General features: G+C 39.5%; 1 protein-coding gene across 1 annotated transcript in view; it reads right to left on the bottom strand.

The window, feature by feature from the left end:
- The window catches only part of SLC9A3 (solute carrier family 9 member A3), a 71,537-nt gene that overhangs the window by 33,084 nt on the left and 18,907 nt on the right, over positions 1-19,546 (bottom strand). Inside the window, exon 2 of the mRNA XM_089531258.1 lies at positions 6,528-6,830. Within this exon, the coding sequence (XP_089387384.1) occupies positions 6,528-6,830 (303 nt within the window). The remainder of the gene's footprint in view (positions 1-6,527; positions 6,831-19,546) is intronic.

The following is a 19,546-nucleotide window of genomic DNA, read 5'->3' on the forward strand; positions in this document are numbered from 1 at the left end:
GCTTTTCAAAAACAGCAAGCCCCCATTTTTGAAAAGCCAGTGGATATGTGCAGCTGGGATCCAGGGTGTGTACAGGTTGCACTTGTCCAGCCATGGTTGGTTGCGATAACACCTGATTTTGAGTTTTCAATTCCACGTCTATCCTGGTGGGATTTCTGGGTGCAGTAATGCCCACACTCACACATAAACACACACACAGAGATAGCCCTAAATGAGATCATGGATATCCCTCATTAGTCTTATTTTGCCTCACTGAAACAAAAACTGACAGAAACAGTGGCTACTGGCAACCAAATCTAGCTCTAAAATGATTAGGCCTTCCTGTATAAACAGTCTAGCTTTGAGTGATCTTGTTTTCTGCTTTTTGTTGCTCCAGTCATTTTTATATAATAATGTCTCTCACTGCTAATGAGAAAACAAATGCAACTTAACTAAATGAACAAACACAAATAAGAAATGGGACAACATGGAACCCCTACTAGGAGCTGTATTTCTGCTGTGTGGCCTAAAATTGTGTCCAAACATGAAACCCATTATGGGGTTTTCTTGGAAAGATTTGCTCAGAGGTGGCTTGTCATTGCCTTTCTCTACCTGACCATAAAGACTCTCCCAACACTTAAAAGATAAGGCAGTCTTCTGAATGCATTATATCTGTTTATGAATAAAGTGGCTTCAGAATCAAATGTAAAGAAATGAGTGCAGCAATGTAATGTACTCTATGTACTGTATAGAGAAAAGGACTTCCTTTCATTTCAATAGTGAAATGTCAAAAGGCTTTGGAAACAAGAGCACTACCATCACTCCTGTGTACATCACTATTAAACAAAACCAGTGATCTAAAACAAAATTACTGTCAAAATTAGAGCAACATAAAATATACAATTTCTTTTCATGAACACAGATGGTGGTGTTGGTGAATTTATGATAAATTCTGTAAATTAGCATTCACATCTATTGAACTGCTGACTCTCAAACAAATGAGTTTAAACAATAAATAACTGGGGCCATATGAAAAGGAAAATTCCATGGCCTTCCCATCATTACAAAATTTCAACAGGCACTTACTCAATAGAATGGAATGGAAGCATCTATCAAAAGAAGGGAAGGAAAGACCTGTGTTTTTTTTTAAAACCACCACTATTTCAGGCCATTTATCTTTTTTATAGGTTACCAATTATGTACCTGTGATAATCTTGAAGAAGCAAGTAAGCTAATATTTATGGGAATATTGCCACTTTAGTGTTCCCTCTGCTATGTCTAAATTGCACCCACTGACTGAAATACCACAAAATTAAGTAGAAAACATATAAATTTCCCAGAATGGGAAAATCTCCGTTTTAGTGATGGCATGAAGACTGCAATGATAGTTACACTAGTGTTGTAAACAGCAGAAGAAGGTAACAGGGAGATAGCAGAGAGCTACTCCCACTCATCCCAGTTCAATATATTTAAAATATCACAGAGCACCACAAGGTAGACATTTGTTCACATTGGCAAAAAGAGAAATTTTCATGATGGTACTCCTGAGGTTTAGAGAGGAATTCTTCCTCCAGGTTACATGAGGGGGAAGATAGTAAGAGCCCTTCACCTTCTGCAGATATCACATAAAAGGGCATGCTCTCTCAGTTCAGAATTAAGAGGGCTTGTTGGCAGTGACTGTCTAGGCTGCACACAAAGGAAAGCAACAGCAGTCTTTCACAGTTAATTTCACAACCCCTATTGTAAACGAAACCTTAAAACAAATATCAAGAGGTTGGCAAACCCTAAATGCAACCAAGATGGCAGCCTAGCTTTACTGTAATTTTAGAAGAAAGAGTAAACCCAACACAGGTCTAATCTGGCTTTGAAAATTATGCAACTAGATCTTGACAAGCAACCTGAGATAGGCAACATCTTTTAAATGCAAAGATTATAACTTTCTCAGGCTCTGCTAGTTTGCTATGCAGATCATAGAACCATAAGATTTGAATGTACCCCAAAGGTCATTTAGATCCACCCCTGTCAATGCAAGGAATTTGTTTCACACTTCTGCTACGAGGCCACACAGCTTTTGGCTAAAGAACTCTAACACAGGAATGTGCACCACTTCTTTTTAAATTTAATAACTTTTATTAAAGGCTTTCCATATACAATAAAGTTTCATATAACTATGTTTAAACAAAACAAAAACAAAAAAGAAAACAAATAGAAAGAAGAGATAGAAAAGATAAGACATATAAGATAGCAAGAAATAAGTTATATAAAGATACATAAAAAGTCAGTCCTTCTTATCCATGAATTTTTTAAATCACGAATTCAAGCATCCACGGCTTGAAAATATTCCAGAAAAAGTAGAAATTCCATATGGCAAACCTTGATTTTGTCATTTTATATAAGAGACACCATTTTCCTATGCCATTGTATTTATTGAGACTTGAGCACCCAAGGATTTTGTGATCCACAGAGGGTCCTGGAACCAAACCCCAGCGGATACTGAGGGTCTACTGTATGAAAAAATAAATAAGTGACTCCTGATTTTCTTTTCAGCAGCTATACACATATAATGGGAGGGGTGGCGTGGTGGTTTAGGTGCTGGACCAGGACACTGGAATACTTGGATAAACTAGGGTTTGAATCCCCACTTAGCCATGGAAACCCAGTGGGAGACTTTGGGCAAGGCTCACACTCTCAGTCTCAGAGAGAGGCAATGGCAAACACCCCCTAAACAAATTACACCAATAAAAAACCCTGTGTTAGGTTCACCTTAGGATCACCATAAGTCAGAAATGATTTGAATCTACACAGCCACAACACATATAATATAATCCTGCCTCACTGTCTAAAATTTACCTCATATACTTCTTCTGATAGCAAACTCATATTAATTCTAAAAATTAAAAGTTATCATTTCCCCTGACAAGAAAGCTACAAAGGGTTTCTAATCTTTTAAAAATGATTTTTTCTCTAATCAAACCAGATAATTTATCCATTTCTGCTAATTCATTCAATTTTGGCAACTATTATCTCACTGTAGGTAATACTGAATTCTTCCAGTTATGAGGATATAGCAGTTTTGCTGCCTTGATCATATACTGAAGTATTCTTCCATGGGTCCTTTCCATTTGTTCATCCATAGGTCTCAAAAGAAATAATTTTGGTTTTAGTTGTACGCTTGCCTTTAAGATTCTCTGAATCAAAGTAGTCTTTGAACCCAGACCTTTTTTTGTTTTCATATGTCTACCACATATTGTAAAATACAATGTCCCTTCCTGTTGCTTACATTTCCTACACACATTTAAAGCTCCCTTATATATTCTTATACCAACAATACGTTGTTTTATAAATATTTTCTTTGAGGTTATAACATAACGTAAATTTCAACCCCTTCAACCACATCCTTTCCTATTGCTCCATTTCTGTTATATCCAATGTTCCTAGCCCATTTTTGTCATACAATTGTTCTTCTTCCATTTCAGATTTAAACAAGCGTGTATACATGGTGGCAATCACATGCCCATTATCTAGACATCAGCAATTCAAACTACGATTTATTTTGTTCAAAACCATAGTTCTTTTTGTCCATCTTAAATCTTTCCTACAACTGTAAATATGAAAACTACTGGAAGCTATGTTGTCATTAGCTGCCTTCATGTTGACTTTGACCCATGGCAACCCCATGAATGAGAGACCTCCAATTTACCCTATCCTCTGCAGCCCTGTTTAGGACTTGAAGATTCATTGCTTTTTCTTCCTTGATTGAGTCTATCCCTCTAGAGTGTGGTCTTACTCTCTTCTTCTTGCCTTCCACCTTAGAAAGCATTATCGTATTTTCTAGTAAATTCTGTTTTCTCATTATATGGCCAAAATACAACAGTCTCAGTCTAGTCATCCTGGCATTAGTTATTCCAAGGTATCAAGCACCACATCTTCAGCTGAACCCAAAGAGTGCTCAGCAATGGCTCCTCTTCATCCTGGAGAGAAGTGATCAGTTGGGTGCCACAGGGTCCTGTCTTGGGCCAATGCTAGTCAATATCTTTATCAACAACCTGGATTAAGGAATAGGGGGCATGCTTATCAAATTTGCAGATGACATCAAATTAGGAGGAGTGGCTAATACCCCAGAGGAGGAAAACAAAATTCAAAATGACCTGAATAGATCAGAAAACTGGGCCAAAGCTAACAAAATGAATTTCAACATGGAGAAATGTAAGGTACTGCACATAGGAGGAAAAATGAAACACATAGATATAGGATGAGGGACACCTGTCTTAACACCAAACAGTACATGTAAAAGGGATCTAGAAGTCCTAGTAGACCACATGTTGAACATGAGTCAATAGTGAGATGTAGTAGCTAAAAAGGCCAATGCAATTCCAGGCTGAATCAATAGAAGCCGTGCTGCAATTGAATGAATGGTGTGCGTGCCCGTAGCGCATGCGCACCGCCACGAGCCCCATTCTATTGAATGGGGCTCGAGCGTACGCAGAATTTGCCTTACATGGGGGGAGGTCCAGAACAGATCCCCCCCATAAGGAAAGGCTCCACTGTATAGTGTCTAGATCAAGGAAGTAATAGTGCCACTCTATTCTGCTTTGGTCAGGCCTCACGTAGAATACTCTGTCCCGTTCTGAGCACCATAATTCAAAAAGGATGTTGAGAAGCTGGAGAGTGTCCAAAAGAGGGTGACTAAAATGGTGAAGAGTCTGGAAACCATGGAACTTGGCAGTGGAACACACTCCCTAGGAGTATGGGGGAGTCTCTTTCTTTGGAGGGCTTTAAACAGAGGCTGGATGGCCCTTGTGGTCTTTTCCAACTCTACAATTTTACGATTCAAATGAGTTGATTTTCTTCCTACCAGCTTTATTCACTGTACAGCTTTCACACCTATATATAGAGATGGGAAATACAATGGCTTGTATGATCCTAATTTTAGTATTCAGTGATACATTTTCACATTTCAGAATTGTGTTTAGTTCCTTTATAGCTGTCCTTCCAAGTTCAAATTTTCTATGATTTCTTGACTGTAGTCTCCACTCTGATTAATGATTGAGTGGTATGGAAAATGTTTTATTTCAATGTCTTCATCATCTACTTTAAAGTTATCTAAATGCTCTGTGGTCATTTTTAAAAAAATGTTCAAGTGTATACATGATTTGCATTTCCTTCCTTGGCTTTCTTCCATAATGTTTCCAAGTCTTTGGTATTTTATGTTAGTAGTATCGTGTCATCTGAATATTTTAGATGATTGACGTTCCTTCCTCCATTTTCCACATCTCATTCTGAATCTAATCCTCCTTATGATGCTTTTGGAACACATGTTAAACAGAGAGGGTGATAAAATGCAATCTTGCCTGAGTCTTTTGCTAATTTGAAATCACTCTGTTTCTCTGTATTCTATCCTGACATCAGCTTCTTGCCAAAAAGACAAATAAACAGATCCAAGAGCAAATCAAGACTCCATAGAAGAAACTGATTTGGATGTATTATGAGAAGGCATGATTCACTAGAAAAGACAATAATGCTTGGTAAGATGCTTGGTAAGGTAGAAGACAGCAGGAAAAAAGGAAAACCATATAACAGGTGGATAGACTCAATCAAGGAAACCACAGCCCTGAGTTTGCAAGACCTGAGCAGGGCTGTTGATATCCGGGTGACTTAGAGGTCTCTTAATCATAGGGTCATCATATATCAGTGTTGTTTGTTGTTGTTAACTGCCTTCGAGTCAACCTCAACTCATGCTGACCCTATCAATGACACATCTTCCATGTCTAAACCTGCTCTTTGTATGATATACATACTAGTTGAACAGATAGGGTGATAGAATGCACCCTTGCCTGATCCCCTTGCCAATTCTGTTTCTCCATATTCTGTTCTAGCAGTAGCCTCTTGTCCTAAGTCCAGATTTCTCATCAGGACTGTCAAATGTAGTGACACTCCCATTTCTTTAAGAGCATTCCATAGTTTTTTGTGATCTATGCAATCAAAGGGTTTGCTATAATCTATAGAGCACAAACTGCTTTTCTTCTGGAATTATTTGGTTCACTCCATGATCCATCATACGTTTGTGATGTGGGCCATAGTGGACTTGACAGCAATTTACAACAAGAACAACAAAATTTACAGTCCAGTAGTGAAGTTGGGGGGGGGGGAGGCTTATGTGTCAGTGGGGCAGTGAATTCAAGTTTTAATCTGAATTTTAAAGGAACTACCTGAGATCCTGATCCCTATCTCCAAAGCAATTTTCAGCAGTTTGGAAAACACATTTACTATTCAGATTAAAGCCTGAGGAAGATCCATTTTGCTATTGACATGGAGGCCATTGAGTAAGATATGGGGTCATAAGAAAACTACATATAAAGGAGTCAACCTGCCATTGAATTCATATAAGTGGTACACTCAGCATATTTGTCAAAACAGCTTCCCTTGCTGGTGCTGGAGCAGCCATATTAGACCTATAGAACACCTGATGTGGAAAGATCTCCCTGACAACTTTGCTGGCCAAATTGGGGGTGAGCAATGAGCCTTTTGCAACAAGTAAACAGCCTTACCCATTATTCCACTGAGATAGACTCCATACAGAGAAAGGCCAGTGGCAGCAGCATTCCAGATGGTTCCAATCACAGCGTAGAGGAGAATTGTGCCCAAGTTGCCAAAGAAGAGTCGGTTTGGCATGAAGTATCCTGCATCTAAGACGATGGGTGGAAGCAGGTAGAAGAAAAACACATTTGGTGTAAGAGTGAAGGAGGCGATATGGTCAGCTGCATACACGATGCCACCCAGACAAAGGCCAAGGACAATCAGCAGAACACTCTCTGGAACCACACTGGTAACTTTATGGGACAGATGGAAAACTGTTAAGGAACAAAATGGTTTAGTTAGAATCAAAAACTTGCTTCTAGCTTGCACATAAATGTGTGAAGGAATCTTTATATCAACAAGATACACTGGCAATCTCACAATTGGAAAAATCATATTGTGGTATACATTCATAGTGGAAAGTTTATCTTTACTGCCACTGCTTGATGTAGCCCTACTTCTCTAGGGCATTGTTTTTCAGCCATTCGTTTCATATGTCACATCAATCATTTTGTTAGAGCAACTAAGGGGCTGTTCACACTATGTTATAAACCAGTTTGCAAACCAATTTAAAAAGGGGTTGTTCACACTTGCACCAGTTTTTTCTAACCTTAACCCAGTTTTTCCCTGTTTCTTTTTCAAAACACCAAGTTTTATCAGAGTAACGCCAATGGAAACTTGCTCTTGATCTCATTCGGGGATCCAGTAGGGAGGGGTTAATGTGCAGGGGGTCAGTCATGCCCACCCCTTTGCTCTATCTATCCCTGCCAGCCAAGCACCATAATTTTTCACAAACACACACAAATAATTCCCCTAGCTATGGTATATATGTTACTGGTTGAGAATCACTGTTTTATGTTGACAAAAGCCCAGTGAAAAATTGTTGTGCTATTACTGCTCAAGATCTAGCTATTCCGAATTGAAGGTACCTAGAGCTAACTTATGGGCATGGTCAACCAGAAAATTATCCTACACAAGGCCTACTGAAATAAGCATGATTTGGGCAAGTGTCGCTCCCATTAATCTTGTGCTGGTGCAAATAATTTTCCAGTAGATTGTGGTTAATGAGTACTGAAGAACTTCTGTGCTTTCTCCTTGTGCTTTAAACTATATTGAGCCATATTGGTTTATGCGTTATGCAACCTTTCAATTTATGTGATCTAAGGCACAATACAGAGTGCTGAAAAAGGCGACTTGCCGGCGCCTGTTTCTCTCTGCAGGGAAGTCACAGCCACCAACTGTGCGGCTTCCCGGCGGAGTAAAAAGAACCCGTGAAAAGCAAGTTCTTTTTATGCTGCAGCTGTAGCATAACAAGTGCAACTTGTGTAACAATGGAGTCGCCTATGTGTACAGGGCACTGCCATTTTGACGCCCTCATCATGTGCTAGGGTTGAGGGGCATCTGGAAGTGCCGCCCCGAGATGACCCTAGCACAGTGATGGTGAGCCTTTTAGAGGCCAAGTGCCCAAACTGCAACCCAAAACCCACTTATTGTCCTGGCAAACTCTGGCAAACTCTGTGCTGGGACAATGGCACATGTGCCCACAGAGAGGGCTCTGAGTGCCACCTCTGGCACGCGTGCCATAGGTTCGCCATCATTGCCCTAGCACGTGACGGGGGCGTCGGAAAGGGCTGGTCTGTACCAGCCCAAAGTTACTGTATGCCTCAACGGGTCTTTATTTATTGGCCATAAATAAAGATTGATTGAAATTGAGCAATCCTATTTTAATTTTTTGACATATTTATATTTTAAGCAGATAAGGCTATCTATACTGAAAGAGACATTTTCCTAATGAACTCACACCTTTTCCTAATATACACATCAATGTACACATTTCTACAGACATTGCAAAGTAGGTCAGTTTTCTCCAGTATGTGACATGTCAGACTTTAAAAACAGCCTTTTTTATGGCATAAGCTTTCATGAAGTCTAATTAATCACATGTATGAAATGTTGTCTTGATCTACAGGAATATATGCACATAAGTGCGGCAATGGAAAAGAATGATGTCAAGAGAGGAATGAAATGCAGAAAGTACATAATGTAAAGATCACATTACTTATTTAAAATTCTCTTTCTGCTGTTAAGAGAATTTTACACATCTAATGTTATGGCTGTAAGTGGATGGGACTTGTCTAGGTGAAAATAAAATCAATACATGACATCTCATGTATTCCTTCATAGTTTAGGCATTTTGTATAAATTGTTGTACTTGAGCTTTGGTCACTGCCTGTTATTTTACCAGCTGTTTATTCCTCACATCTTGTTTGTTTCATGTTTTACCTATTTTTTATACCTGTCTTAATTTATGCAGCTTTTATTTTACATAATGTTTTAATTTTGAATCCTGAAGAACTTATAGTGGAAATGTATATATAGTATGTTATAAATAAATAAATAAATCTGTGCACACAATGCCAATACAGTATAGGTTAAAACTTCTTGTTCTTCTCTTAGATTAGTGAAGGAGAATGGTTATTTAAAGTAACTGGTAAGAAAGGAATATATTTCAAGTGGATAGATCTGGTTTTAGCATTGGTAGCTAAACTCTAGCTTCTTAAAAATGTTATGTTACACATAAGAAAGACATATTAACAGCTTTTTCACAATGTCCCCAAATTTTAATTACTTATTCAGCACATCATCATAAACAAAAGTCTTTAGGTTTTTTCTCTCTATGGCAAGTAAAATGTAACACAAAAACCCCACAACAACTTTATGGGCTTTCCCCCCTTTTGCAGTAGTGGCTGAAATAAAAAAGATCTTGTTGTTTTTTTTAAGGGTCAAACCTTCTCTAAATCAACTTACATTTTATTTTTTAAAAAGTAAAATAATATAATCCAGTCATGTTAAAACAGCAGTTAACATTTTCCAAAAGCCAGCAACACATAAAAACAGTAATCTAAGATGTATACTTTAAAATCAAAAGCAATATAAAAAGTTAACTTTAAAGCAATGTTACAAATGTTCAGTGCAGCATCTTAACTAAAAGGATATTGATATAAATGGATTTTGAAAGTCCATTTAAACGTTAGCAGAGATGAGGAAAATGTATACTCCTTGGGATGGAGTTCCACAATACAGGGTCACAAGTGAAAAAGGCCCAACTCCTTCCCTCTTCTCTGTGTGAAGAGTGTGGGAATCATAGGGGCAGCAGCTATAGATCAGGGTCTAGATCTGACTACCTGCAGTCCATTTTTCATACTGTTTTGTCCCAGATGGGCTCAGCCAGAAACTATTCTAATCAAGAAGGGAAAAATCTTTTTCAGAAGTCACACCAGAAATAACCTAAGAAAGATATGAAAGAGTAAAAGATATTGATGCATCTAAGCAAGTGATCTGTATATTTGTAATGCTTTAACCACTGAAGCCTACAACTATATGTCCCAAGCAAGTCATTCAGCCCTCACTAAGTGCTGCATAAATGTACAAGTTATTCTGCACTCACTAAGGTTAAAGAAGGGCTGGAAAGTCTCACATTTAATTTTTTTTTCTTTTTGAAAAATTACCTGGTTAGTACTTAATTTATTCTAACCTCTCTCAGTGTTCTTTTTTTTCTTTGCCACACACTTAATGGCCACAACTGAACCCATCTAATGTTGTAATGAGCTCATTAAATTTACAATGTAGATGGCTGTTTTTTGCGGGTCAGTAAACTTACATTAGCAATTTAAAAGTTGGCCATCCTTTTAGGAACACCAGGTCATTGTTCCTCATTTGGCCTGGATAAAAACCCCATGTGCTTTACCATAGAAGTCAAATGTCAATGGAATATGTATAACAAACAGAAAGGTCAACATAAACATGAATTTTGCAAACCATGAATTGAAGCTATTTTCATGTATGAGAAGAATACTGTAGTTTAAGTTAAGGTGACACAGACTATGTTCACCATATATGTTTAAGTCTGGGACGCTACTTCCACCGAGCCCTTCTGACTTGCCCTCATTTGGTCTTCTGAGCAAGCAAGTTCTGGTTAGAATGAACTAATTGCTTTCCATTAACCTGGAGCACATGTTGCTGTATTTCAGGCTAACCTTATATTGAAACCAATAGACCATCTATAACAGGATGGTAGAAAGATCTGGGGGGGGGGGGGGGATGAGAGGAAAAGGGGGCATTAGGGAAGCTTTCAGTTGAAGTATTGGTGCGCAAGAAAGACAAGGGGAGCCAGTGGCCTTTAGGACCATGGTGGGGATGAGGGTTGCAAGAAACTTCTTTTCGGGTTCCCTTAAAATCACCCCACAGCTTCACTGATTGCTTTGTGTGGTGGTGTCTCCCACTCTTCACCTCCACATACATGTTCACTCCCTTAGCAACTAGGAATAGCAATTGGAAACTTAGCAGTAATGGCAGCAATGGAGAAGTAGCAGCAAAAAAGAAGCTTTCAAACTTGGGACACTGCTTAAGCTTTGTGAGTTTTGCCAGGATATGGCTGGCAAGTTGAAGTTGCACTGCTGTTTCTGCTTTCTTTCACTGGAGAAGCCACAAGAAGAGATAGCAGAAAAAACAATGGTGCGGTACAGACCGCCATAAAACGGCGTACTTGCATTGATACTAGGGTTAGGGAGCGTGCACCAACCGCACGCTCCCTAATGCCAGTACGTGTGGGGGCTGCCATGATTGCGAGGCCCTGCCCACATGTCACACGCATCAGAGACGTCGAACATGCATTGTGTCCAAACTGCATGGTGCATGTGTGACGTCTTTGTGCCGCTGGAGGGCGCTTGTCGCGCCTTTCCAGCAGTGCGGAAAGGAGCTCTGAAACAGAGCTCCTTTTGGGAGCGGACTGTTCCCACGGCAACCACATGGCCACAGGAACGATCCTGAGGAGAAAGGGGGGGGGCCTTTCTCCTCATGGCTCCCAGGGTGTCCGGGGGCATGAAGCACCAAGGACACCCCTTTTCCGCACCACGGAGAAGTGGCATTTTGCCGCTTCTCTATGGCCCGGACAAATGGCAAATTGGGGCCACAAGGCTGCCAGTGAGGCTGCCCTGCCCCAATCCAGCGAGAAAAGGGGTGGGTGCAGGCCAGAAAATGTGACTTGCTCAAGATCACCCAGTGGGTTTCCAAGACCAAATGGGGATGCAAACCCTGGTCATAATCTAACACTCAAACCCCTGTGCCATGCAGGTTCCTATTTAGTGAGGCTATACCCTTATAAATATAAAGGAAACTTTGAAAGTTATTAAAATATGAAGAATGAACCTATTTCTCATCCATTTACAACAATAATAATGTAGTTGTATTTCTGTTACTGGAAAAGCAAACTAACTACTTATAGCTAGTTGCATCTAAGCTCTAACTTAACTCCACTTCAAGATGGTATGGTTGCCATCTTCATTACGTTTGTTCCAGACTTACATACTGAAGAGCACTGAAATCAATGGGACATACATTAGTAACAAATATTAAGTCCCACTGATTTCAGTAAGTTTGCTCTGAATAACTAAATCTGACTTTAAAGATAAATGTGTTTATTAACTGCTCTGACCTGTGATAATTAAAAGGAGTCTTCATGTCCAGAAGCAGCATATGTCTCAGATCTAGGTATTGAGAACAAATAGAATAGCTATCTCCATCTCATCTTGCTTATGAAGTTCTCAGGTAAACTTCAGATGGATGGTTTATCTCTTCCAGAAACACACTTCTTACGCTTTAATGTTAGAAAGTTAGGAATCTCTAAGGCTAAATATTGAGTGGCAGAAATCCTGAACATACTCAGCAGAAGCTCCACAGACTTAAATATTACTTATTTCTAAGTAAACATGTTTAAGAGTGGTAAATTAAGTATGCATGGCCATAGGCTGTAGAGAACATTTCATTTTATTGCCTCCATTTGTTAATCAATACTAAGAAGGCAGCATAAATTTAAGAGAGAATTAGCAGAACAGAATTACAACGAAAAAATGTTGCCCCAGGTGTTCGTAAAATCACATCAGCTGAAGTTCCTGTAAAAAGTAAAATGGCATGCAAGGACATGAGTTGGGAATGGATGATATATACTTAATTCTCTGTTAAAATTACCCTTAGAAATAAACTGCAGCCTTTAAAACAGAACCAGATTGAACAGTGTGTTGTGTTTTTAAAAAGAGGACAGTCAAAAGTATGCTGTATGAGGGCAAAAAAATGTGAAGGAGATGTAGTTGAGTTCGGAGACTGGGTTTCCTTCTTCCTCTCCACTTATTTCTCTTTCACATACAAACAATTTAATTTCTGAAATACTGGCCAATGAAAGAAAAGCATGCGCAAAATCCAAAGGGAACAGCTACCTATTTTACCCTGTAATTTCTTTCCAGAAAACAGAACTTGTTACCTCATCTTTTTTCCCTAATTCACTAATTTACAGATGATATCTGATCAGACACAGTATCTCCTATAATATCTTCTGGAAAATTCCAGGTTCTATATGGTGTCCACGAATCTGCACATACCAGAATATGTTTCTATGGTGACAGGACTTTGGAACATCTTGCCAAACAAGGCCTCATGACAGCCTTGTTTTAGGTGGCCTTATTGGAGTACACAAGTTGTAACTTATAACATTTCTTTTACTAGTAATTTTTGATATTTCACTGTATTGTTATTAAAATGTAGAAAACCATTCTTGGCAGAAGAACAGGAAAAAGGCTTAGAAACCAATAATAATAAATCATTACATTAAATTCTCCAGCTCTTGTGGCATCTTTTTTGATACGGTCAGGTTGCGGCCAGGGGCTAATTAGTTAAAATAAATTAAGTTGGCAATTTAAACCATAAAGTTATTGATTACGTTATTTATTAATTAAATAAGAGATCGTGCTAAGGGCCAACAAAGTTTACCTTTCTGAGGTGTATCTTTAGGCTTGCATCTCTCAAATTTTTGAAAAACATCTTGATTTGTTACCTCCTTTGGGTTAGGGAATAAGGTCATAAGATCCTAATGATTAGAGTATGTTAATTATTATAATGTAACAATTTGGATAACTCCAAGTTTAAAAGATTTTAAATTAACTATACAAATGGAGGGGGTGTTCTTTGCACTAGATGACCCTCTTTCATTCTCTATCATACAGGAGACAGAGGTTCAGTATCTGTCCCAGAAAACGGAATTTAGAAGTTCTCAGCTCTGAAACTTTTTGGAACCATAGAGCTGGAAAGGACCACAAGGGCTATCTAGTCTCTGCCATGTAGGACTACACAACTAAAGCACTCTGGAAATATGCCTAAACAACCTCTGTTTAAAAATCTCCTTCATCCTCCAAGGCAATGTGAAATAAATTGGCAGCATGAGCATTCGTAGACCTCAGTCTACTTACTCAAATGTATTGTATTTTCTGGCGTATAAGACTACTTTTTAACCCAGGAAAATCTTCTCAAAAGTCGGGGGTCATCTTATACACCGGGTGTCATCTTATAGGGCAGGTGCTGAAACTTCCAAGCCACCGCATATGGTGGGGCGAGCTAAAAAATGGCCATGGCCACATCCCCACCATATGCGACGATCGTCTGAAAGCAGCTACCACTCTGATAGTCTTGGAGATAGGGAGGGCTGCGCAGGCAGGGAGAGCTGACCAATCCAAGCAGGATTTGTATGCAACAAGGTTTCCTGCTAAGGACCTGCATGTCATAAGCATATGAATTAAAATTACCATATTGAAATCAAATCTGATGGTGTTTTTTTTTTAAATTATTTGGTGTGCATTGGAAGAAGGGTATGTCTTATATGTGTATATCCCAAACTCTATATTTTAACTGGAAAAGTTGGGGGTCGCCTTATATGCCCAGTCATCTTATACGCTGGAAAATACAGTATTTGCTGCCAATTTCTTTCTTTCAGTTAGTCTCAAAGGTGCTGCAAGATCTCTCTACATATTGATTCTACCTACTAACATGGCTATATCTTTGAATTCCTCCAAGGAAATCTATTCCACTGCTGAACACCTCTCACAGTAAAAAAAAAGTTCTTCATAGAATCATAAGAATTGCTGGGACTCAGTAACCTAAAAAAACTGTAGGGAAGATGGTGAGGTAAGAAGATAATATTATAATGGAACGAAGAAGGGAAAGCAAGAGAAGGGTTTCCAGTGGGATAGATGAGGAATCGAATTTTCAGAAATTAATGCATTTGTTTCCTCTTTCCAAAAGGGACAAGGTAGGGGTGCAATCATGCATGGTATTTTTTCTTCTCCTTTTTATTGAACTTTTAAACTTTAAAGGTATTGGTACATAACATTTATATAACACATAACATCATCCATATAACACGATAAAAACAATCAAGAAAAAGGTAAGAAAAAAGGCAAAGGATGTCCGTCTGTTCAGCAGCAATTATTTTACAGCAAGGTTGAATAAGCTTTCTTCAGGAAATAATGGATTCATCATACTGAATTTTAAAGTGTCTTTCCATACGTTTGCTATATGGGGTGGGTATCATGGTTTTATAGTCATTTTAATGTTTGTAATTTTATATTGTTTTTTATTTAATGTTTTAATTGTTTTATTGTAATAAGTTTTTAAAGAGTTTTTATTTGTGAGCCGCCTTGGTTCCCTTTCTGGGAGAAAGGTGGCATATAAATTAAATAAATGAATGAACTTGCTCGTCTCTTTGCATGACCTCAGAAATAGCTTCACATGGCAGAGGGCATGCGTGCCATAGGTTCGCCACCACAGGGTTAAAATATGTCTCCATTTGTTAATAATAATAATAAATAATAAAATTTTTATTTATATCCCGCCCTTCTAGAAATCAGGGCGGCTTACAGCATGGATTAAAATACAATCAATATACACATTAAGAGTTAAAAGAGTTAAAATGCAATACAATAATTATACAGAAAAGTAACCAACAAAAGCCCCATAGCCCAACCTCTTGTTCCAAATGATTAAAGAATTAAATTAAAAAAAAGAGTTAGTTAGTGTTTTAGGTTTATGTCCTTTAGTTTGATTATGAAAGCAAGTAGCTTCAATTGAGCTTATTTTGCTAACTTCCAAATTGACCCATCTTGTGGGTTCATTGTCTTTCATCGATTGGACAACCTGACTTAGCTGAAAGGCATGAAAACAAAGTGTAATATCTGGTATTGCCATGCATAGTATTTTTCAGCTTTATTCTCTTAAGTAAGCTGCAGGTAGTTAAATTTGAATAGCAATTTTAACATAAACTTACAATTTAAAACATTTCTACTTCTAATCTAAATGCCATTGAATTAGTTTTTTAGGTTACTAATGGTTAACTAAATGCATTAAACCTTTTCAACTAACTTTCCCATTTCTATATTACTATTTACGAGTACAAGAATGTAGAGCAGTGATGGTGAACCTTTTAGAAGCTGAGTGCCCAAACTGCAACCCAAGACCCACTTATTTATTGCAAAGTGCCATGTCCCTCTGGCTTTCCAGTAACAAACTCTGGCAAACTCTGTGCTGGGGTGATGGCACATGTGCCCACAGAGAGGGCTATGAGTGCCACCTCTGGCACGTGTGCCATAGGTTTGCCATCACTGATGTAGAGGTTTTTCTCAGTTCAAAACTCCATCAGAAGATGCTTTGTATGAAAAAATTTCAATCCAATGAGAATTCCAATATAAAATGAATTCAATCAGCTCCTTACTACATGAGAAATGTACTGAGCAAAATACATTGTAACATAACCTATTTACCTGACCACCAAAGCTCTCTGACCTTTAAAGCGATCCTTGGAAAGCAGGAGAAGAGGATGAAAGGTCAATAAAAATGGCAGAGCACTCTTTACCTGTCAGTTTATTTTTGATGTCACATTTCATAGAACAGAACTACTAGGGATTCAACCTATGCAGAATTTCTCCAGCATAAGCTCCCCCAAAATGAATTGTATATTCATGAGACAACAGTATAATGTGGCTTATTTTAAAAAGCAAATGAAATCCTACACTATATGAATGGATGCACAGTCTCTAATTATATGCAGTAATAGTTCCAATCTATACTGTGCAGGTCAGGCCCGATTTGAAACACACTTGTCCCTCCATATTTGCTAGGGTTAGGGGCACAAGACCCCCATGAATATGTAAAAACTGCAAATAACAAAAACACCATGTTTTTACCTGAGAGGACACCTCTCTAGGAAGCCCTAGGTCCTCCAGTGCAACTCTGTGGTTAACATCCAACAAACACTGACCAAAGAACTGCACTGGAAGAGCTACAGATGCCTAGCAGAGTATTCTCTCTAGGAATCTCTAGGTCCTTCATTGCAACTTTTGGTTAAGAGTTGCACTGGAGGACCTAGATATTCCTAGAGAGAACATATTAATCTGTGAATAATCAAATCCACAAATATCAAAGCCGCAAATATGGAGGGATGAGTGTACTGCATATCATTCTAAGGAGGACATTTACAAACCATTTAGAGAATGACCACAATGGTGAGTGATCTAGAAATAAGGGAGAGTTCAAAGAGTTGTGTGTGACTGGTCTGAAGAAAAGGATTGATCAAGAGAGACAGCTGTATTCACATATCTGAAAATCTGTTATGCAGAAGATGGATAAAACCTGTTCTGTGCTGCGTGGCAGGCAACAGCCAATGAGTGAAAAATAATAATTCTGGATAAACAGAAAAAAACACATCTCAGATAGTAAGAACTACTGAACAGTGAAACAGACTGATTGAGGTCAACTCTCCAGCTCACACTGGCACAGAGGGCACCCTCACCAGCATTAGTTGCTCCTGCACCATTCACCCCACCAGACATTGCTGACCTCTAGTAGCTCATTCAGGGCCTGGCCAAGATCATTAAACCTGGTGCTGTCCTCACTGCACAATTATTCTCTGTTGGAGGTGCCATTGCAGTACCAACCCACCAAAGATCAGGTTCCCCTCTCCAATTGAACCACATGTCTCTACCAGTTCTCTATCTCTCTGCTCCATCAACTGAGCACAGGATTCTCAAGATGAGCTGGCATCTACAGGGCAGCAGATGCCAGCTCAGTGACAGGGGACACATTCTACCTCAGCCTAGCCTGCAGAAGTTTGGGAGTTGGGTTCCCAAGGGGAGGGTATACTGCAAGCAGTGGGGAGCATGTCACCCCTACTCTTCCACCTTCAGAATGTGGTCTGGTTCCTGTTCCCTCTCCTGCATCGGTTCCACCAGCAATTATGGTGGTAAGTGTGATCTATCCTTTCCCTAACTCGTCTCCTTCACACAAACCTACTTCACCTCCTTCTCTCCTAGAGCGCTCTTCTGAAGATAACTCATATTGGGATGTACCTTTGCCTCCAGGTGTGCCACTTATTGTTTACCAAAAAGGAGTGCATTTGGAGGAGGGAGTACATAGATCTTTTCCCCTACTATTTTGGGACCTGGAACCCAGAGCACTTCAAACACCCAGCGGTGGAAAGGAAGTTTATTAACTGGCTGGTAGGATGGGGTGGACCAATTACATGTGAATAGCATTCAAGGCACAATTACAGAGATGCAAGAACCTGGTCATGTACCAAGATATTATACCCACGACTTACACCACTTCCAGGGGATCAGCTTGGTTGCAATATGAACAATTCTGGCAAAATGTGATATAAAATCTGCATTCTGGCTTCTGTCAGTTCATCCTGGGGATTTTGATCTCTTGAGCTTTCAGAGTGCCTACTGTTATGACAAGGCTATGCCTATGGGTTATATTCTATATTGTGCTACATCTTTGAGCAATTCAGGACATTCTTTGAGTGGTGTGCTATTAAGATGTCAGTTTTATTTTGGTGTGATGCTGCTGTAGTAGTTCACATTGTCAAGTCCTAGAGTTCAAAATCCCCCCCCCCCCCCGGGTCATGAACATAGTGGGGTGTCTCCTCCTGTGATGCTTGAATTGTAACAAACTTTTCCAATCCTGCCATGTGCCTGGAATCCAGGATCCTTTGGAAAATTTCCTCTCCCATTTTCAGTTAGACAAGTTGCAGGAACTGGCACCACAGGTCATTCCACATCCCATGGAGATACTGGCCCATCTCTGGGACCTTGGCACATAGAGGTCAAACATGCCATCCTCCTGTCTCTTGCCCCTTCAACTCTCATTGCTTACCATCAGTCTGTAAATCTTCCAGAACTTTCTGACAAATGTGAGCGAGCTGGACAGATAGCCCGTGTGGTGCGTCAATTTGCATTTCACATAAAGGAGTCTGATTTGTCTTCCTGCACAATCAGGGATCACTTTGCCACCCTGTTCTCTTATTCTAAAGCAGCAGGCTTCCCAGATCCCATGGCCAACTTCCATGTTTGTTGGGTTCTTGAAGGTAGGCAAGGAAGACACTCTCACCTCTGGATTCTCACCTCCCTATATCAAAGGTCATCTTTCCCCACCTCCTCCAGTTGTTAACGGCATTCTATGTGGCTCCTGAGAAAATTATGTTGTTCCACGCCACTTTCATGCTGACATTCTTTGCAGCCACATGTATTACTGAACTCCTACCCAGATCCAGGTTGGATAATTCCAATCAGTTCCTATTGCTGTCAGACATTCAATTCACCCTGCACAACTTGCATATTCATTTCAGACGCTCTAAGAATGATCAACAGGACAGGGGCCAAATGACCACCTTAGGTAGGGTGCTGGTATGACAGTTCTGCCTTGTCCAAACTTTGCTGGACTACTTACTTTCACACTTGCACCTGGATTATTGTTTGTGCTGCCCTTCATACAGTTCCAGTTCAAGTCTGTACTTCGGTGAACCATTGCAGAGATTGGCCTCTCCCCATTCCTGTCAGTTCTTTACTCACTCCTTTTGTATATGAGTGGCTATGGCCACAGATCATTATAGTTTGCCTGGCTCTAGTATTCAGAGGGTGTACATTGGCACAGATGCTTCTAGTTCTATAACAGTGACATGGCTGGCAGGCAGCTGGTAAAAATGACTTGGGAATAGGCTTCCCCCTTCCACAATTTAAATATTTGTGTTTCTTGAGCAGTTACCCCAAAACAGTTGAACAACATGCAGTCTACTTGGGCAGGGGTTGAGACTTCAGCATCACACATCTGGCAA

The sequence above is a fragment of the Sceloporus occidentalis genome, unplaced genomic scaffold (assembly GCF_023333645.1).
Source record: "Sceloporus occidentalis isolate IW3139 unplaced genomic scaffold, rSceOcc1.0.p SCAF_7, whole genome shotgun sequence".
In the NCBI taxonomy this organism is placed as follows: Eukaryota; Metazoa; Chordata; class Lepidosauria; order Squamata; family Phrynosomatidae; genus Sceloporus; species Sceloporus occidentalis.